Below are 24,066 nucleotides of genomic sequence, written 5' to 3' on the forward strand. Positions count from 1 at the left end.
CCACCCTTTGAAAAATGGGGAAAAATCCAGGACTGAGGCAGGACCTAAAGACAAAGGGCAGGGCTTTGCAGCAACTACAAACAGTCTGAACTCAAGTTTTGCTGCCCATTGACCTAAGAAAAAAAAGTATAAAACCTGAAGAAACTCTCTTCTGAAGAAACTGGCAACTCTCAAAACAGTCTCCTTTTGGTCCCACTTAATGCAGGATTCCATTAAGCTACTCTGAGTTCATTAGTGGTGAGCACATGCAGCGCAGAGAACAAACTGGATGTAAGGACATAAGAACAGCCCCACTGGATCAGGCCATAGGCCTATCTAGTCCAGCTTCCTGTATCTCACGGCGGCCCACCAAATGCCCCAGGGAGCACACCAGATCACAAGAGACCTCATCCTGGTGCCCTCCCTTGCATCTGGCAAAGTGATTGTCTGCGCTGTTGCGCACAGATTCATTTTGCATGGTGCTTTACCAGTGTTCAGCAGGCCATACGCTCATCAGTAAAACACTATACAGGAAGAATCTTGATGAAACCATATACTCACATCAGTCAAGATTGTGCACTGATTGTGTTTTATCAATGCACATGTCTGCACTGATAATATAGGTTAGAAAAAAAATGTCAGTGAACTGACTGAATTGAAGATGCACCGTGCATGCTCCACTTTTGGAATTAATTAGAAACCAGAAATCTGGAGGAAGGTCAGAGCCAACCAGAAAAACAAAACCAAAGAAAAAATGGAACTGGGAGAATCCCGTCACCACAGTAAGGTAATTCTACAGATGGACAGTATTCCTTTAGGAAAGAAACATAGCATATTGAACCTGATATATGTCTTCAATAACCGATTAGACATCATAGAAATTTTTGTCATGAGAAGGTTGGTTGGCAACCTTCAGTCTCGAAAGACTATAAGCCTACAGCACCCGGTATTCCCAGGTGGTCTCCTATCCAAGTACTAACCAGGCCTGACCCTGCTTAGCTTCCAAGATCAGATGAGAGGGGTCCATTGAGATGTCACAGTGGCAACACTCAGTTTCATAGCTTCATAAGTTTGTGAGGGATCCACTGAGCCAACCTGCCATAAACCTTAGTAATAAGAGGGTAGCGATTGAAATACCTGTTCAGTTCTATTAACATGCCCAGATCAAATGGATGTTATTGTACTATTGAAAAATACAAGGTACAAATGCATATGTTTGTGTTAGAAGTAATCTTTTGGCTCTTGTTCTTCACAATGGATTATTAAAATGAAATAATAACTGTTGTAATCAACGAAGACAAGCTTTACAGAGGATGGAAAGATGAAGAATGGACAGGGGAATTAAAATTTGTAGATTACATGTACATTTGGAAAAAAAAAGAGAAACATGCATATATTGTACAAGATAAAAACACTGACCATACTCTGATCCCACTTCTAATGATTCCGCACGGACCTTTAATCTACATTCATATCCCCAAGAATTGGTTCTTTTCTCCTTCTTGGAATATCTGCCATTTTGATGTATTACACGAAAGTGCCTGTCTCTCCAGCACAACCTTATATAGCTGGTTGCATGGAACGTCCCTCTAAAAATAGTGTTCTCTTTGACTTTGAGGTGCCAGGCAACATGGAAACTGTTATATTTCAAGCTGTCATTTTGGCTAATGCATCCAGTATTCTTTTAATTGTCTGTAAAATACGTGAACTGGACCATTGTGAGCACTTTGCAAAATGAGAGGCAGCCAGCAGAAGCATTTTGGATTGGAGGAGTAAAATATAGAATGCCCTTGGTGAAGTGTTGCTCAAGTTACACCCTTGGAGGCTTAAGTCTTTTCTTAGGGTACAATTTGCATTCCCTTGAAGTCAGTTGGGAAACTTGAATGGACTTTAATGGATATGGGTTGCAACTTTTGTGTCCAAATCCAAACATGTCTAGGATCGGGGTTTAGTGGTGCAGGATGCGGCACCCATCAGAGGTGAGGCACTCAGTGTCTTTTCATCCAGATCACCCCTTAAGACCTGGGGCAGCAGCAGAGTGATATACTCACCTGAGCATTATTGCTCCGCTGCTGCCTTCTCCTGTCCTTTGCAGCATCAAATGTGCTTCCTTGGGGAAACTGTGATGATACAGGGACCTCTAGAAAGCCCACTGACAGATAACTCCAGGTGGCTTCTGAGAAGGAGATGATGACAGAGTGACTTGAGCAAGTGACAACTAAGTGAGTCTGTCTTTGCTTTGGGAGGGGCAGACGGATGGATATTCTTTTCCCTAAAGTGGCACTGTGGGAAAAGACTGGTTCTCTCCTGTCACCATTTTCTGCTACTGAGAAGAGGGATGAGATGAATATGCTTTTCAAATGGGCACATTTTCAGTGGGGCAAATGTACACCATGAGGGACACACCTCAGGGTTTTGCCTGGGGAATCTCCCCACCTGCTGGCATTCTCCAGCTGTCCTGCTGTCATAATTCAGGGCTGACTCAGAAAAAAAAAGTCTTCCTGTAAATGGCTAACCAAAGAGTGCCCATTACTTGTGGTTAAGTGGGGCATGGGCAAAGAAATCCCTCAAACCCATCTTCCTGGGCAAAGAAATCCCCCAAAGCCGTCTGCCTGACTCCTCCCATTTTATCAAGAACATGCCCCCCACTTCTAAAAACAGTAGCTTAGGGGGTTGTAACTAAAGGTAGGGAAGCTGGGGGAATAGCTGCCCCATAATTTGAGCACTATTGACTACTGCTCTCATTGCCTTACTCTCAGAGCAGATGAGAAACTGGCTTTTGTGGCTTCTGGTGTTGACTGGGATGCTGCCAAGCAATGAGATAAGTCATGAAAAATATCTCCTTCAGTGTACATTTCAGTGTTATCCATTGACATCACTGAGAGTGATAATTGCATGCTAGGTGAAAAAGAGACCCATAAAATGCACTGGTTTCTCTTCATGTCGCTTCCAGGATTTCTGTTGGGCAGAGACATGCATGCCTTCCTAGTTTGTTTATGTCATCATGTACAGGAAAGCCATACACTACTAGACCAATTGGGAGAAACAGATACAGGCAATAGAAGAAGCAAAGAGCTGTGGCTTCTATGAAGCTTGCTTTTGCTGAAATTATGGTCAAGTGTGATCTCCGTTCACAGGTGTTATCTCCATCAACAACCTTGCAACTGATGGTTCATAGAGAGCAAGACTTTCTCCTAAACATAAAACAGGCAAGAGTAATATAGATATGCTGTGCTGGTTTCAGAGATAAACATTCTTATTTAGGGGTAAACGAGAAAATAAGAGGAGGAAGCAGGCACTTCCAGACTCTAGAACCAGAGGCCTTTCATGAGGTCTGTAGACCCCAAATTCCTTCAGCAAATATTGAAAAACACAGTTCTATTCCCTTCCAAAGAAAGTCAAGTGGCAACCATAAAGATTCTCTCTGGTTCTGTCTGGACAACCAAAGCACATTTTGGTATTGCTTTTCATTATTAGCATATCTTTAACGGTGAGGAAAGCAGGGAGAAAATTCATTTCTTCTTAAATAAACCCTGATGGGTTGAATCAGGGTCACTGTGCTGGGAAGGTGTCTCACCTATTCCTCCCATGCCATTTTCTCAGTCCAGCTCATCCCAAAGCTGTTATTTGCTTTCCTGGGGAAGCATCCATCTATGTTTCAGAAAATATAGGAATTATCGGGAGAACTGATTACAAATGTCTTATCTTCTTTGGTCCTCATAAAGGCTTTTCTAACACTACAGTTGTTCCTGTAACCACCTGTTCCCTCCTTTCCTATACATATTTTATTTCTGTACCTTTGGAGCCCCTTTCAAGCATTTTAATGAGCAGGTATGGTGGAGGAATAGGTTCCTGTTCCACCTACACATGTTCATCAGACTGTTTGGAAGTGGCTTCTAAAATTGGAAAAGGGCACCCCTGTCTGCTGGAGATAGAGATTCCCTACTATTTGTACAGCACTATGTGTGGAGACACTCTATAGATGTTCTAATTAACATATATATTCTGGTGGCATAGCTGCAGTCCTACTCTCCCACTGCACAGTCTGTAGAATGCGTGAATGCCATGTTGGCATCCTTCAATTTCGGAAGACTATGGTATCGTGCTCTGAATGGTGGTTCTGGAACAGAGTGTCCTCTCCAGTGTGCGAAGCCTGGGTAAAGTAGATATGGAGGATAGACTGTTTCCCATGCAGCAAATCCCCCCTCTCCACGTCGCTGAAATGGTCCAGTGGAAAGGCAGAGGCCAATATGGTTGGTTCTAGTGGCGTCACAGGAGTTGCCAGAGCGTGACTGTGTTCAGTCATGAACTGCCTCAGGGACTCCGGCTCCAGATTTTGCCTCAAGGTTGACTCCTGAAGCCTTTTCCATAACTGGATGTAACCACAAGGCAGTGGAGGTTTGGGATCAGGCTAACGAGTCCCATCTACCCGATGGCTGTTTAGTCGCCTCTTACGACAAGTACAGCCAAACTGAGGGCCTATTCTTATCCCCAGTCCCCAGGGGAATGCATGAAAGGGGATAAAGGCAAGAAGGAACACGAGACCATCAAATCGATCACTACAAATGATGATGCACTGGGTACTACTACAGTGAGCAGTACTGAGGGCTGAGGGCTTGGCCTAGCTAGATAGGCCTCCTAATGGTCATGGGGCTTTGGTCAATGCTCAACCTGGTTGATCTCTGATGCCATCTCTGTTCACCCAGCCCTTGCCAGGGATCTACCAGTGATCTACCTTTTGCCTCCCTCTTCCCACCACTGTGAGTAATATGTCCCTTATTCCTTTCCTGGTCAGTCACTCTTGGGGTGCAATCCTAACCCCTTATGCCAGTGCTTTCGAGCACTGACATAAGGGCAATGCAGCTGTGAGGTAGGGAACAAACATTGCCATACTTTGAGGAGGCCTCCGTGACTGCCACCCAACTGCAGGATGCAGCACATGGCCCATTGGCACCACTATGCCAGTGCTGGAAAGCACTGACATAAGGGGTTAGGACTGCGCCCTTCATGCTAGAAGAGGTGTTAGAAGAGGAAGGCCAAAATCCTATACACATTTTCCTGGGAGTAAGCCTAATTGAACATAATGGGCCTTATTTCTGAGTAAACATGCATAGGATTGCACTGGAAGTGATCTAACTGGTGGCTCTGTAATGTAAGATATTTAAGAGTAAGGATAGAAGCAGAGTAAACACTGTGCTAATGAAAAGAAAGGGATTGCACAGTATATTTGGACAGAACACGGAGCTCAAGTGCAAGGGGCTCACTGTTGGGAAATGTGATGTGTCGTCAATTTACCAGATTAACATTTTGGAGATCATTACCTCATCCCTCCTTCGGTTGCTCATCTTGGACTTCTGCCAGAAGGGAAAAAAGGCAACGATTAGCAAGATGATAATGATAGCCTGTTTAGGTACTGCTTTTGAAACTCAAGAGAGCTTTTCCTTCCACTGAAGTCAACCAGCTATTTGGCTGCAGTCAGCAACAGTGGGCGTCGAGGTACACAGTGAAATGGTTGGTCTCTTACCACTTTTCATTTTTAGTGTACACAGCATAGGAGCCCATCGTGACTCCCACTCCTGAGACAAATAGCAGCTTTGGGAGGAGACAGTTTTTATCAGAACTGCAATGCAGAGGGAAAAGGTTAAACCTCCTCTACCTGTTGTGGTCCTGATCCAGATGCCCCTCTCTGGAGCTATTTTATTAAACACACGCAAAGCAAAAATATCTCGTTTGCCCCAGCAGTAAAAGGCCCAGCATTCCTTCTGCCTCCTATGTGTTGTACAGCTGTAGCACATTTCAAATTTTTGTATCTAAATACACTCCCCTTAAGTCGGGTCTAGGACAGGGAAGATGAGGCAGAAGTGCGGAGGGAGTCTAATATGAAAGTTATGGAATGAATTGAGTATCCAGTTTTGTAGGTGATCAGGGCACATGCAAAGCAGCTGTCTGTAGGGTTTCTTCTACCTTTTCACTTGTACATTATGGACAGCCTAATCCTGTGATTTTCAACCTTTTTCAGCTCATGGCACACTGACAAGGCACTAAAATTGTCAAGGCACACCATCAGTTTTTTGACAACTGACAAGGCACACTACACTGTCAAGCGGGGACTCACACCCCCCAGTTGCCCTACTATCAAATGATCCTCCCCCAAACTCTCATGGCACACCTGCAGACCATCTGTGGCACACCAGTGTGCCATGGCACAGTGGTTGAAAATGGTTGGCTAAACGATTCACCATATCAGTGGGGCAAAAGAAGTAGAGCAGTGGGAAAGCTGTACGGTGACCACAGTATCATTATAGGTATCAGGCCAGGTTCTTTTAATCACAGTATTCTAATTCCTGGTTAAATTCATGAGAAATATCTGGGAGCTAGCAAGAGGTGCAGCAGGCAATCACAGTTCCTTTTCTTCCACCCTTGGTCTCAGCTCACAACTGGAGACAGAAACCCCCACCCTGTCCTTCCTGCCTGTCCCCATTCATTTGTATCCATGGATGCCCCTAAATCTTGCCAGTATCTGCACTATTTCTTTCCTCCTCAACTAGTAATCATGGATGAGCTCCCAAATGGTGCAAGCATTCTGGAGTGTCCCATTTCTCTACATAGTGCCATTTTACCCATGACGACACTGTCCTTGAAAAATCTCATGTTCTAGGAAAGTGGAGCCTTTATGGGGAATCTTTCCTAGCTCATGCATGGAGAAAGAAAAATCGAATGAGGGTGATAGTGGGAGAGGATTCTAGAAAGAGTTGAGCACCTGGGAGAAAAGCAAGGTTTCTCTCTCTCTCTCTCTCTCTCTCTCTCTCTCTCTCTCTCTCTCTCTCACACACACACACACACACACAGAGAGAGAGAGAGAGAGAGAGAGAGAGAGAGAGAGAGAGAGAGAGAGAGAGAGAATGTATAGTACTGATGTAAGAGAAACCAAATGTTATGGGACTACTCCCTGTACCCAGCCTAACATGCAAACCTTTCTATCTAATTTTGTTTAATTACTTAATTAATAGTGTGTTGGGTGCTATAAACTACTTTTTTTCTGTTCTAAAAACCTAAACCAACCAGGTTAATCTAAATCAGAAGGGTGGGGGTGGAGTGGAATTAGCAGCAACATGGCAAATCCTCCTCCCTCTACCACCACAGCCCCCTAGAGTACAACTTTGTTCTATCCCCTTCACCATGTGGGGACAGGGTATTGTGATATTGTCTCTGGTTTGGGGCTTCTATGCATATCAGAGGTAAAAAATGCAGCAGGGGCTTTGCTGGCTTTGTCATGCACAATCAATTGATCCATCGATTCATTAGCTGTTGTCTTGATGGTACCTCAGTATTTTGATGCAGCACAATCCTAAATTCAGATCCTTACTCAGAAGTGTAACTGAGGTCAATAGAATTTACTCCCTAGTAAACATACGTAGCACTGCAGCCTTATCTTCTTGTTCATGCTATTATTCCCACTGTATTTCATGTCAGAGATGGCAGCAGCACTGTAGTAGCACCAAGTAGCACTGAACAGCCTTTATCTTTAGCCTTTATCTAATCTCTATACAAATCCATGGGTGCTAATTGCACACAAGTGCCTAACAACACCTATTTGTGATACTTATGGAATGCAGCGTGACCCCATCCCACGTGTAGTACGCATCTTGATTGAGTAGGACTGCCTGGCTTTGAATCTGCAGGCAATAATAAATACAATAAACTGATTCTCACTCTAATGTTTTATTCGGTTTTAGAATAAATCATCCCTAACTGGTAGTACTATCTGAGCTATTCAGTACAGTACTGCAATTTCCTGCATATAGTGCACTGGTAATTTTATTTAGTTGGCAGTCAATATGTTAATACTGTTACAAGGTTCTGCAGAGCCACTGTTGCTATTCCAGTATTTATCCAATAACATAGGAAAACATACTTCACAAGAGTAGCACAACAAGCAATGATTAGATTATATTCTTAGTTTTGAAATAAATGGATGAAAATTGTGAGGACAGGAAGAATAAAACTAATTTTACCCTATTTCTGGTCACATGAACTAAATCAAATGTAGAATTATTGAAATGATTATTAAAAACTTGAATACCATTGGTTCAGATAGCCTTGTAGTTGAACTCACTAATGAAGATATCCAGAGGAACCAAAGCAACAAAAATCTCCCACATACCCCCAAATCACCATTCAGTACCAAACAGGTGGTACTGAATGGTCAGTACCAAACAGTCAGTGGTTAGGTGCTGATCCTTTGCTAGTCTGTTGCTTAGTAGTTATTTGTTCAATCTCTCAATCTTCTGGCTATGTTTATTAGCCTTTGGTTAAGACACCCTTATCAGTAATACAGATTTCTATTATTAAAGAACCAGGGATTCGAGATACAATTGGAATCTCGAAACCATTTTTGAGGGAACATCTGCCTGCTGTGCTTATCAAATATCAGCATGTGTAACATAGCAGCAGTGGTATAGCCTCCTCTAGAAAACCGTTTTCTGATGCTGTAGCTGAGGACCGACCTTCAGTCACACCATGTGAACCCACCTATGTCTTGAGATTGACCAGGGAGGCCTTGTGTTCTTTTTGTTAGAGGTGAAATTTGTGAAGATCAACCCTCACACATATATCTTACATGTAAAGAACACATGATTTTATTGTATTGGTTTCATGGATTTTATGGTATAATTGAGTTGCATAGAAGCTCTCTTGAATAGCTAAAATATAAACCTAATGTTTAGATGTGTATACTGGTTGGCTCTTCAAGATTTGACTTCCCATGGGTGCTGACCCACATCTGGAGGGTCTCACTAAACCTCCTGGATGTGACCAGAAGTGCTGCACCTCCCCACCTTTGGTGCCATTTTGTTTTTTGGCAAAAAACCCAGAAGTATTTTGTGCACCTCAGAAAGCCTCTTAGAGGCTTCAGTAATGCCTCTTAGGGTTCAGTAATGGATATCCCCGCAGATACCAAGGGCAAACCTGTATTTTATTTTGATTTAATTAAAACTCAACTGTCAGTTATTTCCTTTGATGTGGTTGCTTTTCTTCTGAGTACCAGCCTTGAGGAGATGTGGCATCAGAACCTGAGGTTCCCACTGAGTTGTGGTTTCATTGTGTAGCGTTGGGCATTCGGGAAATTAAGACTTCAGCTGCAGTGGGTGCCATGAGGATATTCAGATTTGTTGCAGTGGACTGTCCCTACCAGCAGGTGGCACTTTATTGGACTTTGCTTAAAAGGAGAGCAGTGTATTACAGGATGCATCTTTCATCAGGAGCAACACGCTCTGCTGGGGGAAGGAAAGAGAGTCTTTGAATGTTCCAGGGAGCAGCTGTTGTCTAGACATTCTCTACATAAGCTGGTTCAAAACTGTAGCAGTGACCACCGAAGGCCAGAATGGATTTCTACTGTTCCAAAGCTGATGGAGTCTTTCAATCAAGGACAAATGTTTCCTTAATACTGGTGTTAAAACATTCTTGACTGCCTCCATGAACCTGCAATATGGCTCGAGGAATGAATGTCATTCCTAGTGCTAATGATGGTTGTGAGTAGTTCTGTTCCTCCTATATCATTTAGAGCAATCTTCTGTGTGATTCCTGACATAACCCAAATTCAAACTGGAAACTTGTATTTCTCCTAAAAATTCATTTATTTTTAAGATGCAAAAATGTAACATTTTATTATTATTTTTTTTCAAAATGCACATTATTCACTTTGCTGTAAGGAGAGCTTCTTAGCCACTACCGAATATTATCACCAAGCCCTACTGCAAAAATGGTAATGGAAAGTCATCACTATATCAAGCAACAACATCAAAAAGGAATGTCAATTGCAACTGCTTAGAGGGACATCCCAAAAACTTCAAGCCTCTTCCAAGAGTGTGTGGATGTTTATCTATTCCTGCAAGGAAAAGACATGCACGGCATACCATTCCATATTTGTAAATGTTTATCATTTCTGCAAGGAGGATAAAGGCTATGGAGACTCCTTCTGTATTGTCCATACGACTGCCTAGTACTTTAAACATTTAAAATGAATGGCTCACAGCTATGTCAAGGAGTACAGTACTGTATTGATGCTGTGAAGGAAAATTCCAAAACACTTTCTTTCACTGAACACTGAATTTTTACTGATGTGTTAACCAAATTCTGATTGTCCCTCACCATTATTTTTTAAAGTATATGAGTTTTTGGTAGAAGCATGCCAACAGCCCATGGGATGTGATGAAGGGCCACCTGCAGGATTGGGTCATGAGCCGCTTTCAGACAGAGCCATGAAATTACATTCATGAATGGATTCGTCTTGATTTTCCTATTATCAGCTTCCACCCATGTGATCTTATATTCAGCTTCCTGTGACTGTGTGATTGCATACAATGAACACAGTTGAACTTATTGTTAAACCTATGTTTCTCAACCAGTGGTATGGGTACCACCAGTGGTACTTGAGATGTTGTCTAGTGGTGCTTGCGGAACCCCCAGACACCTGCCACCTGGCAGTGAGACCAGAATGTGACACAACAAATAGTGGTAAGAGGCTCAGCGGGCAGAGATCCAAAGCATGCTTTTCCATGCTTGAAAAGCCCTCCCATCTACCCTGAGCCTCTTACTGGTGTGGGTTGCCTCACATCTGGCCTCCCAACCCAGAAGTAACTGGTGATGCTATCATCACCAGTCACTTCTGGTGGTACTTCGAGTAGGTGGACCATGTGAAGTGGTTAGGCAGAGGAAAAATATTGAGAAACACTGTGTTAAACTATTATTATGAATACATTTGTTTTTGTATTGTGAGTACGTGATACTTTCCCTATTGTTCCAAGCATCTTTTCTTTTCTTCATTCAAGGATCTATGCAAAGCCAACTACTTTGTGGGCAGGAGGTCTGGTCTAGAGGGTAGAGCCTCCATTTGCCTGAAGATTAACATCCACAAGGTCGCCAGTTCGAGGCCACCGGCACTGTGCGACCTTGAAGCAGCTGGCAAGCTGCAGCTGAGCTGTTCCATCTGCTCGGAGCGTGGGAGGATGGAGGCCAGAATGTTAAACCAGATCGGAGTGTAACATCTTGAATGTGGTGGTTCTTGAAAGAAAGAACCTTCTTTCAATTTGTAAAAATCCCTGCGTGGATTTAATAAGCCTGCCTGTGTAAACCGCCTTGAATAAAGTCTTGAATAAAGACCAAGAAAGGCGGTATATAAATACTGTATATTATTATTATATTATTACCTTGGGCAGATGGAATGCAGGATCCTGAATTACATTTTCATTTTCAGTCCTCCATGCAGAAGCCTCCTTATTTGCTAATAGTGACTAGCTGAGCAGTTCTTAGATAATAACCTGGCAAATGTCACTGCTCATTTCAGAATATCTCGGCAAGAACTGTATAGCCTATGAATCCTAAAAGAATGTAGAGATCTTGCATTAGGTCTTCAAACTCCTAAAGCAAAGCAATTCATCTTGCTAGTGCTTAAAATGAGCTACCAGTTCCAGTGGCACAGGCTCTTGTTTGTGATTGTGCTTCGCAATGTGACTCGGGTCATAGATATCCCAGACCTCACTCTTCCACCAATGCAACCTGAGATAATCCGAGGAATGCAAACTTGTTTTAATTCATGGAATGGTTGCGTCACACTTGAGGATTCCTTTCTGCCATCTTTTCTTCTTCTTCTTTTCTTGAGATTTCTTGCACATCAGGCATGCGGATTAAAATATTTATATACTTTATAAGCTGCTTTTCAACAAAAGTTCACAAAATCATTTACATAGCAAAAGGAAACAGAAAATGCTTCTCTGTCCCAAAGGGACTTGCAATCAAACGAGAAGTGCAAACAGCCGCTGGGAAGAACTCTCTGCTGGGTTGTACAGGGACAGTTGTCCTCCTTATCCTGTTAAATATAAGGGAGTCACCACTTTAAACTGGAGGCAGGAGGTCTGGTCTAGAGGGTAGAGCCTCCATTTGCCTGAAGATTAACATCCACAAGGTCGCCAGTTCGAGGCCACCGGCACCGTGCGACTTTGAAGCAGCTGGCAAGCTGCAGCTGAGCTGTTTCATCTGCTCGGAGCTTGGGAGGATGGAGGCCAGAATGTTAAACCAGATCGGAGTGTAACACCTTGAATGTAGTGGTTCTTGAAAGAAAGAACCTTCTTTCAATTTGTAAAAATCCCTGCGTGGATTTAATAAGCCTGCCTATGTAAACCGCCTTGAATAAAGTCTTGAATAAAGACCAAGAAAGGCGGTATATAAATACTGTATATTATTATTATTATATTATAAACTGTACTTTTTTTACCCAGCTCGTATTAAGAACCAAACAATATCAAGCAATAAAGGAGGTATGTGAACAATATCTGACCCGCCTGGTTTATAATTACAGCAGTGCGTTGTTTCTTATAGATTTGTGTCTATAAGAAAAATAAGGATGTGGCCACTGGTGTACTGGGAGGGTCAGCAGGTGCAAGTGCTCCCAGGCAGCATTGCTGGGGGGGGGGGGTGCCACTGCCTTCCACTGCCCCCCCCCCAGCTGTGCTGCCCAGGCAGCCTGCTGGCAAAAGCTGCCCACATGTACTCTCTGGACACAACCCCTCTGGTTGCATCTGGAGGTGTCTGAGGGCCATAAAGCTCTCTGGCCCTCAGAAGGCTTTTTAAGGCCTTCAGAAGACCTTAGAAAGGTACTTCAAGTATTAAAAAAAAAGAAAAAAGAGAATACCATTCTAAGGCCCTCGTTCGGCATTAGAAGGCCTTCTGAGAGCTGGAGAGGCTGCACATGGCTTCTCCAACCCTCAGAACACTTCCAGACACAACTGTGTGGCACAACCCTAGCAAGTCACTCCAATTGCCCCACTTCTGGACCCCACTGATCCTGATTCTCTGAATTTACCATGCTTTCATCCCAAATCCATTTAAGATAATACAGGTGCGCCCTGGTATTCACTGGTGTTCTGTTCTGGAACCCACCGCAGTTAACTGAAAACGCAGATACCAGGGAACGCCCCCACACCCTCTGTAGGTGGGAGGAGCTCCACTCCCCTCACCTCTAGAGGGTCCTCTGAGCCCAGCAGAGGCCACACATGTCCGTTTGCAGCCATTGCCAGACTCAGATTGAGCCTTACAATTAAAAAAACGCAACTTCCTGTTTTTTATAATACCAAAAGTGATGTTTTTAAGGCAGAGGGCCCTCAGAGGACCCTTCGGAGGTGTGCGTTGCGGGCACGCACAGGGGGCCCTGTGGACCCAATCCTCAGATAAGGAAATCTGCAGATATGGTATCTGCAGATACAGGGTTCCCCTGTATACATTTGCAAAAGCTATATTTGTAAAAGCTCAGCCAGTTCAAAAAGAATATGTTCGGAGGAAGCTTCTCTCTGTCTAATAACTCCAGAGGTCTTGGCCCTGTAGAGCTGAGGTGACATCTCAGTCCCCTGTGACTCAAGACTTTAGGGCTTAAGGTTTAAGCCATTTCTGCCCAATGTTGCATATACGTAACAGGGATCAAATGTGTACACCTGTGGGCTGGACAGAAATTAAAGCGATTTTTTTTAAGCAGCTGAGTATGACTCAGGCAGCAAGCACAGTGACTCTTGGAGAGGCAGGAGGCATCACATGGGGGATTTCTTTTACCTCATTACTCGCATGTTACCGATAAAGTAAGTTTTGCAATAAGGCCTGAGGCGCACTCTGCAGTATGCAGCAGAATGTGGCAGTGGATTGAGGGGAGAGAATTCTAGACTGTACCACTTCAGTCTATAGGCCGGAGGCACACCATTCCGAATGTGACGTACTGGTGATAGAACAACTGTGTAAGGACAAAAATGAGCACGTCAGGGATGTGAGTGCCATGTGCATACCGTTTAAATATGCAGAAATGTAACCCATTCTGTGGGCACATCAAGACTCTCATAAGAAGAGTGTGGGAGCACACTCACCATATTTTTTTCAGGAGTGCAGTCTTCTCTCAGGACTGGCATTTGGGGTCAGTTTCAGTATGACTGCTGATCCCTGAGGCTACCACTGTCCCCATTGATCCTGGGGCTGACTTATGTAGGCAGGAGCCCAAGGAGGGTAGTTTGTCCCCAGGGGTCTGGAGTTAGTTTGAACTCAGGGGAAACCCATGCTTGCTGTTTATAGCTGAAGCCAAGTTTGCATACACTGGTTCGCTATGTCTCTGAGATATCATGAGGCCGCTTCCTCCTCCAGAGCGGGCTTTCAACATTTAGTTTTTTAAAATGACAAAACAATACAGTGATGGACAAAACATTCAGTTGAGTGAGTATGCATATTGTGCTTTAAAAATACTGAAAGACAAACTGTCCACCTGAAACTTGCAGTAACAATTCAGTGATAGTACAGCTAGCTCTCTGTTGGCAACCTTCAGTCTCAAAAGACTATGGTATCGCGCTCTGAAAGGTGGTTCAGGAACAGCATCTAGTGTGGCTGAAAAGGCTGATTTGGGAGTGACAATCCCTTCCACACCAGAAGCAAGTGCAGTCTGTCCCTGGTCTGTCTCCCTGGCTATGGGCCTTCCTTCTTTGCCTCATCTGTTGGGCAAGTGTCTCTTCAAACTGGGAAAGGCCATGCTGCACAGCCTGCCTCCAAGCAGGCCGCTCAGAGGCCAGGGTTTCCCACCTGTTGAGGTCCACTCCTAAGGCCTTCAGATCCCTCTTGCAGATGTCCTTGTATCGCAGCTGTGGTCTACCTGTAGGGTGCTTTCCTTGCACAAGTTCTCTGAGCCAACACAGGCGTCTCTGATGCATCCTCGGCATCACCTGGCAGGACAAAGTTCCAAACAACACAGTCCTGGAATGAGCTGGAATCCCTACAGCTAGCATTGGTGTTCCAATCACAGGAAGAAGCCAGGTCACTGTGACTAATGACTCCTGTCTGTACACCTGTATGTAATTCATCATTAAAGTTGTCATTATGAACCATGATCTGCACTTGACTGCAGTTCCTCTCAGATACTTCAAAAGAAATAAAAGAAAATAAACAGGAATTTATTCTCTAAGGCAGGGTTTCTCAAACTGTGGGTCAGAACCACTTGGTAGGTTGTGACCTGATGTCCTGCTGGTTCTGGTTTGGGCCTTCCCACCTGCCCTTGCAACCTGTCAGCTCCAAATTGGAGTCCTCCGAATGCAAATGGAGGACACACCTGGCCTCCACATGCCTCAGAAGGCCTCTAGGACAGCCATTTTCAACCACTGTGCCGTGGCACACTGGCATGCCGCGAACGGTCCCCAGGTGTGCCATGGGAAATTTAGAGGTCATTATTAGTAGGGCCATTTGGGGGTGTGAGCCCCCCATTGACAGCACATTTTGCCTTGTCAATTGTAAAAAAACTGATGGTATTCCTTGACCATTTTAGTGCCTTGCCAGCGTGCCGTGAGATGAAAAAGATTGAAAATCTTTGCTCTAAGTGCAGCCAGAAAGTCACTTCTGGTTAAGTTTCAGGTTCAAGAAAGTGACTTTGATTGCTTCCAGAGGCCTGCAGACTGCAGAGGTCTGTGGAGGCCCAGCACTGGAAAAGGAGGTGGGTCGCAGCACCCTCCACCGCAGAACAGGTGGGTTGCAGCAGGGGGAAGTTGTGAACCCCTAAGGAGAAAGTTATTGGACTTCAACAATGTCATGTTCAGTTGTTTTCACGTGAATATTATGAATAGACTTTCTTTCTTTCTTTTTTTAGATTCGCAACAAGAGTAAAGCATTCAAGGCTGGGCTTTGTGAAGGGGATGAAGTGGTATCTATCAATGGCAGCCCTTGTGCTGACTTGACTAATTCAGAAGTTATTGCCCTGATGGAAGGCCTGGCTGACACTCTCCAGATGCTCATCAAGAGGTAAAGGAAACTCAATTTGGCATATATTCTGATGGATCCGTGTTATAGTCCTATCATTACTTCTTTACTATAGATTTGTATGGGCAGCAGGTACTATGCAAATATTTTGTTCAAATATGCTTTTTATTTTTACTTTCCACATTTTTATATTGCCCTTCCTCTAAGGAGCTCAGGGTGGTGCACAGAGTTCCTCCTCTCCTTACAACTTCATCTCCTGTGTGGTAGATGATCATGACTGGTCCAAAATCTCCCAGGAAACTTCATGACTGAACAGAGATTTGAACCTGGATCTTCCCAGACTCTATGTCCAAACCACTGCACCATCCTGGTTATTAGAAACAAACTTGATTTCAGAAATATTCACAGTGCTTGGTTATACAGGGCTCTGTGTGTGTGTGTGTGTGTGTGTGAGAGAGAGAGAGAGAGAGAGAGAGAGAGAGAGCACATTCTTTATTAAATGAATAACCTAGAATCCAATTGTACTCCCACTTGCCTGAGAGTAAGTCCTATTGAGCTCCATAGAGTTTACTTCTGAATACACTTGCATAGGAGTGAGCTGTAAATTGTATTAAATTGTAAAGTTAAGCTCCAAGAAGATCCCACTGAAGAAGGCTAAATGGGGGTTAAATGGTCTGTATAGTGTAGGTTATGTTGACTTCATTTTTATACACTGGATGAGTGTCCCCATGCTGAAATTTCACTTGGGGGGGAGGCAGCAAAGACAGACTTGGTGGTGTGAAGGGAGTTGTGTCATTTCTCATCATGTAGCAGGTGATATATTTGTGCAATCAGAGCAATTTTCTCAAGTATGCATAATGCAGTTGAAATAATGTTGTGGCAATATCGTGACAACAGAAGTCCTGCTTTGAGAAAAGTTGCCTGATCCTGCACAAAAAAATGGCAAACACCTCTGCATTTATTGTTGTTGTTGTTTTGTAAGGGGGGGGGGGAGAGAAATAATGCAGAAAGTCTCCAAGTATATTATTTTACTCCTGGACAGAGCAGCCTTGTAAGGGGGAATCTCTTTCTTTCTCTCCCCCTAACACAGACACAGCAAGCTACCAATAAAGGCGAACATGTAGCTGGCTTACCCCCAGGCTTCCTTCCTACAAGGAAATGTTTACAGATTCATAGTTTATATCTTCTGAGCACCACAATTGATTGTCCAAATAATGCAATCTGATGGAAACCAGCTACGGTCACAGGACTCAATAAATTAAGACGTTTGACCTTTCGGGAGCTCCAACCACGCTTTGATAAATGTTATAGATTGGTCCTGAGTCCAGATCCTGTTTCCAGCAACCAGTCCTGATAGGAGCGACTGTGAGGCATCTCTGACACGTTGACTGATTTATTTATCCCTTGTCAGCATATCTGGCTTTTCTGGGGTCTGTATACTGCGTGCTTTAGAATGCCCAAAATCTTCAGGCTTTTTTTTTGGTTTTAAAAATTAGTGACGTTGCCAAATCCTACATAGTTTATTTAAGGTTCTATTGAGTGTAATCTTGCTTTGTTGCAGCCAAACAGAAAATTTGTGGTATAGATCACTGGGACAGACAACATCTGAGGCAACTGGGACTGCAGCTTTCAGGGATTTGTATTCTCTGCTGTCCTTTAGGATACAGTTGTGGGAGTCCCATAAGAAATTACATGATGGCAAAATGCTGAACTTTATTTTAGGCAAAGGAGCACTCAAACATGGGGGTAGGCTGCTCACAAAGAACCACAAATTCCTTTGCCCAGATGATTTATGAAAACAAGTCAAATTCCCCCCCCCCCACCTCGTTCCCACACCAGCTCCCATAGGGCTATCAACTTCCTTGGTCCAACAGCTCCTACCCTTGAAAGGCAAGCCCTCCCTGTCCCTCAGAACACCACCCAAATGCAACCAGAAGTAATGGGATTTAACCAGAAGTTGTTTCCTGTCACATCCTGGAGTCCTTCTGAGACTCAGGGAGGCATCTGAAGTTCAAATCTGTAGATGCCAAGCCCAAGGATAAAGAGGACCCAATGTAGTTAAATGGTTGGCAACCTTCAGTCTCGAAAGACTATGGTATAAGCCTACAGCACCCGGTATTCCCAGGTGGTCTCCCATCCAAGTACTAACCAGGCCTGACCCTGCTTAGCTTCCAAGATCAGACAAGATTGGGCATGTGCAGGGTAACAGTTGCTGGCTGCATAATTGAAATTCTGTTTGCTAAGGTTTATATATTTATGTAATTATTCTGAAATCCAGACACATCCAAAATCCAGACACCTGCCTTCTCCAAGCAGTCCAAATAAGAGCTACTCAGCCTGTAGTTGGTGTAGGTGCAAGAAGGCCTGTTGGCAGCCAGGTGGCCAATGGAGAAATAAGTTACAAATATTTTTACTTACCTCTCCTGGGCTGTCTGGTCAGCCCTCCACAACAGAATACAGCATGAGCTCCGGCAGCACAGTTGCATCACATAAACCGGTGAGGTTAGGATTGGTGCATTAGGTTGCAATTTTATGCATACTTCCCAGGAAGAAAGCTCCACTGCAAACAATGGAACTTACTTCTGGATAGATATGCATAGAATTGTGTTATTCTTTACTTGGCAGTAGAATCACTGCATTGACATGGGTGCAGTTGGATAGGATTGGGTGACCCGTTTGTTTTTTATCACAACCGGAGCAGAAACAAGAGAGCTGACACATCTTTTCTGCAACCCACAACATCCTTTCAAAGCTTCCAGATTATCATTTATCAGCTGCACTTATCAAAAGGCGCATTGTGAGACCGTTTGGGACAGGGAGCCATTTAATTATTTTATCTTGTCTGTAAACTGCTTTTGAATATCTTGGTTGAAAAGTGGTATATAAATGTTGTTGATTATGATGATGCTTTGTAGTCTTTAATTGGTCTACAATGCAAATGAAAATTCTCCTTTGCTTTTCTGTGTTCTTTATGAAACACATATTTCTCTTCTATATTCTTTATGGAACGGCATTCACATGTGTCACACGTCTTGTAAGAAAGGTTCAGATAAGCTTTTCATGGTCTCACGTGAAAGTTAAAGATAATCACATTGCCCCTGCAGGTCACACTGTTTATTTACATATATTTCCTCCACCACAATTACCAGACACTGAATGGGGTTGATTCACTTTTTGCATTTATATTTCATCCTTGAATGTATGTGGGATGTGTGAATATCCCACATATATGTGAGATTATGCCACATGATCCTCACATCTATGCTGTGAAATAGATTATACACAAGGTTTACCAGTAGGAAGGAGTTGTAGCTCAGTGGTAGGGCATCAACTCTGCAGGTGGATGGTCCCAACTTCAATCCCTGGCATTGCCACGTAGGGCTGGGAAAGTCCCTGTTAGGAACCTTGGAGGGCTACTGAATATTGAGCTACTAGATGGGCCAATGATTTGAGACAGTATACAGCACGCTCATATAAGATTCAAGGCTGAGAGCCTGGTTTTCTCTAACTTGAGTCCACCTCAAAACTGGCTATGGAGAGTAATATCTTAGGGTGTATTATTAAGATCAAATTATACTTACAGTAACATATTTGTTAGAATTTGCTTTTCTGTGTGTTTGTGTGTCTGCAGATCTTCCATTGGGGTAAGTGAGGCCTTAAGTCCTGAAAAAGAAAATGGAGACCATAGTAGTATTACTAAAGAGGAGTATAAAGAGAGCACCACCCTGCAAATCAGAACAGCTGAGCAAAGGCCCCACAGAGAAGTGCAGATCACAGGGGCAACCATGGCAACATGCCAAAGAGAGCAGCAAGGTGATGTGGAGGCCTTTTCCGAGACAAAGCAAGAAAGAGAGATAACACACTGTCACAAAATCCCTCCCAAAGTGATAGAAGCCCCCAAAGCACGCTTGATAGAAGTGCCTACTTTCGCTACAGGAACTGGTGAAAGGCCAGGCCCTACGGTGGAGCTGCAGTTGTCTCTCTCACATGACAGGCACAAAGGCACCAGTGCTCCAGGTCTGACTGTCCTGAGGGCTGAGAAGAGCAAATCTACAGAAACAGGATCCACCCCACCACAAGATGGAACTAGCTGGGTGACTTCAGTTCCTGCCACTGGAAAAAGCCACACTGACCAATGGTCAAGTAGAACCTTCCAGATTGTGAGTGGTAAAGAAGTCAAAGCGACCTCAGGAGCCCGGACCAAAGAGCCGTCTCTCACCAAGGTGGAAGTGATCCTGGACTGCTCTGACCGGGAGAAGGAAGCATCCAGGTCTCTGTCTGAAAAGGGGTGTGTTGATTCTCCAGTGGAAGGAGGGCAGTCAGAAGCACCTCCTTCTGTCGTCTCCTTTGGAATCTCATCAGAAGGCACAGAGCAGGGAGAAGACGACCAGCACTCTGAAAGGGAACCTAGCAGACCTCACAAACACAGGGCAAGGCACGCCAGTAAGTATGTCACAGCTAAACCAGTTGCAATGCCTTAGGATTTCATGTTGTGCTAGACAGCTTTTCAAAGCATAATTGCATCCATGTGCCTAGTAATTTTCAATAATGCAGTTGGGGGGGGGTTTCTAACTGTTTCTTATTTTTGCCCCTCTTTAAACAAGTACTGTTTACTTCTTTAAGCAAATACTGTGGTTCAAGTTTTATCATTTTCATCTTGTCTCCACAAACTCCATAATCAAAAGGCTCTAGAAACTGACCATGTTAGAAAGCATGCTCTGAATACGATTTAACGTTGCTTTGTGTGAGACTCGGCTACTTACTTCCCAGTTGTAATAACAACTATTTGCTTGTACAGACAACCTCGTAGGCTTCTCAACAGGGCTTTAAACTGCTGTTCGAGAAAGCTTGTACCAGAAGAGAGGGGCATTGCGCGGCAAAGCACTGCTTATTTCGGATTTCATCCTTCACAATGAGTCTCTGTTTTGTCTAGAACAGGCAGACACCTTTAAAAATACAAATGATCTATAAAAAGCAGAGAAGAATTAAAAAAAAACAAAAAACAAGTCTCGTAGTAAAGCTTGATGATGCTTGCAGAAAGTCAGTTTGACAGACACCAGCATGTGTATTTTTGGCTAGTTATCCGATCCTTTCAGTTTTGCAAGGCTTCCCTGGACTGTAAAGTGAACTTATGATTCCTTCTGCCTTCCCTGCTCAGGGGTCAGTGCAAAATCAGAGCAAGGATCTTAATTTGCAATAAACTGAATGAGAAATAAGAAGAAGGCAAAAAAGACTAAGCCTGGCGCTCTTTGCTCAGAGCATCTGTTTATCGATTCACGTCTGTTGCCGACACATGCGCAGTCGTTCCGGACAATTTCCAGAATTCTGTCAAGGGATTTCATTGCAAAATGGCAAAGGCGCAATGATATACTATAGCGCTGAGCTCTCTTATGCAGACGGATGGGATAAGCATTGCTAACCCATTGCTAATTCCTCTATATGCATATTTTTAGCACGATAACCATTTGTATCAGCCTGTGGATTAATCCGTTACTTGCGCTTAAAGCATCCGTATGGAATCCGCACATTTATGCCATATTGAACAGAGTATAAAAGAACAGCGCACATGCTTTGCATTTTGGCAGCGAAGTCAGCAGCAACTGTGGAATTGTGACTGTCAGATCACACCGTCTCTTTAGAAAGGAGCAAAAATAACACCCGCATCAATGTTTGCTGTCTAATACGTACTTTTAAGAAATCACGTGCCATTTCAGTGCCTGTGTATCAGGCGATAAGTTTTCAGCCTGTCTTTTAAAGAAATTCACTCCTTTCTAAAAATATAACCAAAGGCTGATCTACAAAGAGCCACTTAAGGTGTTGGAATGCACAAGGACTAAGCATGTACCCAACAGGATTTTTGTCTCTTTTTTCCCTTGGAAGCTAAGCCTCCATGCCCATGCCAGATCACTACTTGGTTCAGAAACTCCCAGTTTCAAGGGAGGCTTGCCATGTGGAATGGGGCGAGGGAATGAGGAGGTTGCTGTCTGTACCACCCAGATCTAGAGCATCCTTGGCCATGTGGAATGAATGGGGTTCTTTGGATCCTAGCAAGAATCCAAAGAAAAATTACTTTGTCAATGCAGATCATTTTATCTGAACCAGTTTTTTATTTCCAAACTGAGTGAAGCAATACACATAATACAACGGACTCTGTTGATGACACTTTGAAAGCAAAGTGGGATAGAATATCCCATACTGCAATATGTACTAATCTGTAAAAAGAACAGGGCAAAGGTACGCTATGTATTATGAATTATGTATTCTTGACATTAAGTCTTAAGTAGGGTGGCTCTTGAGATAGAATATCCTATGAGGCAAACAGCCACTGGAGGGGACAATTTAGACTGGGAAAATTGACACAGAGGAAAATGGTTAAACACTCATGGATATGAATCCTAACCCCACCACCCCTAGGGCTACCCTTAGCTTATTAAAAGGTGCAGGAGATCAGACCACAGGTTTCCTCACATCACATCAAGTTTGGCTCTAGGGTTGCTTATCATGTACAATGTCCACTAACCATACGTCGTACTTATCTATGAGGATGTGTGTATTTTGTAATGTGGGAATTGCTGCAGATGCATTCAATTGTTCATTTTTTTCCTTTCTTTTCCCCTTCCCCTGCACCCCATCATCCAATGCATGCATGTCTGGAAGTAGACATAGTTATCAGTTACAGATACTGGTGACACTATTTTTACACTGCAGAATGAAAGCATGTTTGTACTCAGGCATGAACCTACACTGTAAAAATGTAACATAAGAGGCAATCTATATAGAAGGCAAAGTAATTTATCGTAGGATAAGCAAAATGCGAGAATTCTCTAGCAGTTGCTTCAAGGTGAAAGACAAGACCCTTCTGAAGCCTTTTTAAAATGATAGAGTTGTTGGCAGCCTAATATATCCCCTTCATTTAAGAATGTGAATGAAAGCCACTGATCAGTATATAGATCTAGAGCAAACAATACACTTTGAATATACCATATTTCTTCTTAAAAAAATGTTTTATTTATTAGTCTGATTCAGAGCCCAATCCAGAGCCGCACCTCTGCGTTTGCAAGGCACGTTTGCGGGGCTTACTGCCGGGCACCCGCGTTCCGTGGCTCGGTGGTCTCTGTGACCACTGGGCTGCAGGACAGGAAATGGGGGCGTGGTTGGGGGTGTGGGGGAGGCGTTCCGGGGAGGGGGGAGGCATAGTCAAGGGCGTGGGGGCGTTCCCGGAGGCGGGGGAGAGGCGGGTCCATGGAGCTGAGCTCCACAGGATCCAGGATGCTCGGGCAGGGCTGCTCGCCCTACACGAGCGCCTTCACTTTAGTGGCAACCAAACAGTCACCACTAAAGTGAGTAGTCCCATTGCGGGACTGCTTCCCTTACTCGGGGGAAGGGGATGAATGTCCCCTTCTCCCAAGGAGCCTCCCGCAGTAGCACGGGAGGCCCTGGATCTGGCGGGAGACCTTTGTGGAGCCGCTGGGTCCCACAGCTCCAGGCAGCTCAGGATTGGGCTGTAAGACAATTACTTAGTCTTTTAAATTGCTTAGCGCCCAATCCTATACAGAGCTATTCAAAAGATAATCCTATTATAGTCAATGTGGCTTACAGTGTGGATAGGACTGCAGCCTTAGGGCCCAATCCTATCCAATTTTCCAGTGCCGGGTCAGCTGTAGTAATGGGTGCTGCATCTTGCAAGGAGGGGGCAGTCACAGAGGCCTCCTCAAGGTATGGGAACATTTGTTCCTTTACCTTGGGGGTGCATTGCGGCTGCACCAGTGCTGGCAAGTTGGATACATTTGGGCCCTTAGTCTTTTAAATGCTTATTCTTTCGATAGCTTGATTAAGGGCCCAATTCTATCCAACTTTCTAGTGCCAATGCAGCTGCAATGCACCCCCGAGGTAAGGGAACAAATGTTTTCCTTGAAGAGGCCTCTGTGACTGCTGCCCACCCCAGGATGCAGCTCAGTTGGCACTGCTGCATCAGCACTGGGAAGTTGGATAGGATTGGATCCTAAATATCACAATGAAAATACCACACTGAAAGAGGTTGAAAAAAGTCAAAATTATTCTATTTCAAAACATCTTCGGAAGTGACCTTGCTTAACAACGCAAGTCATATTTGAAGCTGCATGATGTGTCAGCGCAAGTGGAGGCAACTAGCTTGAATAAAAATAAGAATGAGCAGAACTAGAAAGAACAATAGAAAAGCAAGAACAGCTCAATTCTAACTGCAGTGGCACTGGTGTGTAGCTGAGAGCAGCGTTGGCGAGGGCTACACTATATCCCACAGGGATTTTCAGCTTCTGGAGGTCTCCTCAGGGTAAGGGA

General features: G+C 43.9%; 1 protein-coding gene and 1 pseudogene across 1 annotated transcript in view; one reads left to right on the top strand and one right to left on the bottom strand.

Moving 5' to 3' along the window:
• Window positions 1–24,066, top strand: part of SYNPO2 (synaptopodin 2) — a 122,450-nt gene that overhangs the window by 69,429 nt on the left and 28,955 nt on the right. The window contains exons 2-3 of the mRNA XM_066632693.1: window positions 15,638–15,789; window positions 19,379–20,190. Of these exons, the coding sequence (XP_066488790.1) occupies window positions 15,638–15,789; window positions 19,379–20,190 (964 nt within the window). The remainder of the gene's footprint in view (window positions 1–15,637; window positions 15,790–19,378; window positions 20,191–24,066) is intronic.
• Window positions 17,848–17,964, bottom strand: LOC136656304 (5S ribosomal RNA; annotated as a pseudogene).

Source organism: Tiliqua scincoides, chromosome 6 (genome assembly GCF_035046505.1).
Source record: "Tiliqua scincoides isolate rTilSci1 chromosome 6, rTilSci1.hap2, whole genome shotgun sequence".
Classification (NCBI taxonomy): Eukaryota; Metazoa; Chordata; class Lepidosauria; order Squamata; family Scincidae; genus Tiliqua; species Tiliqua scincoides.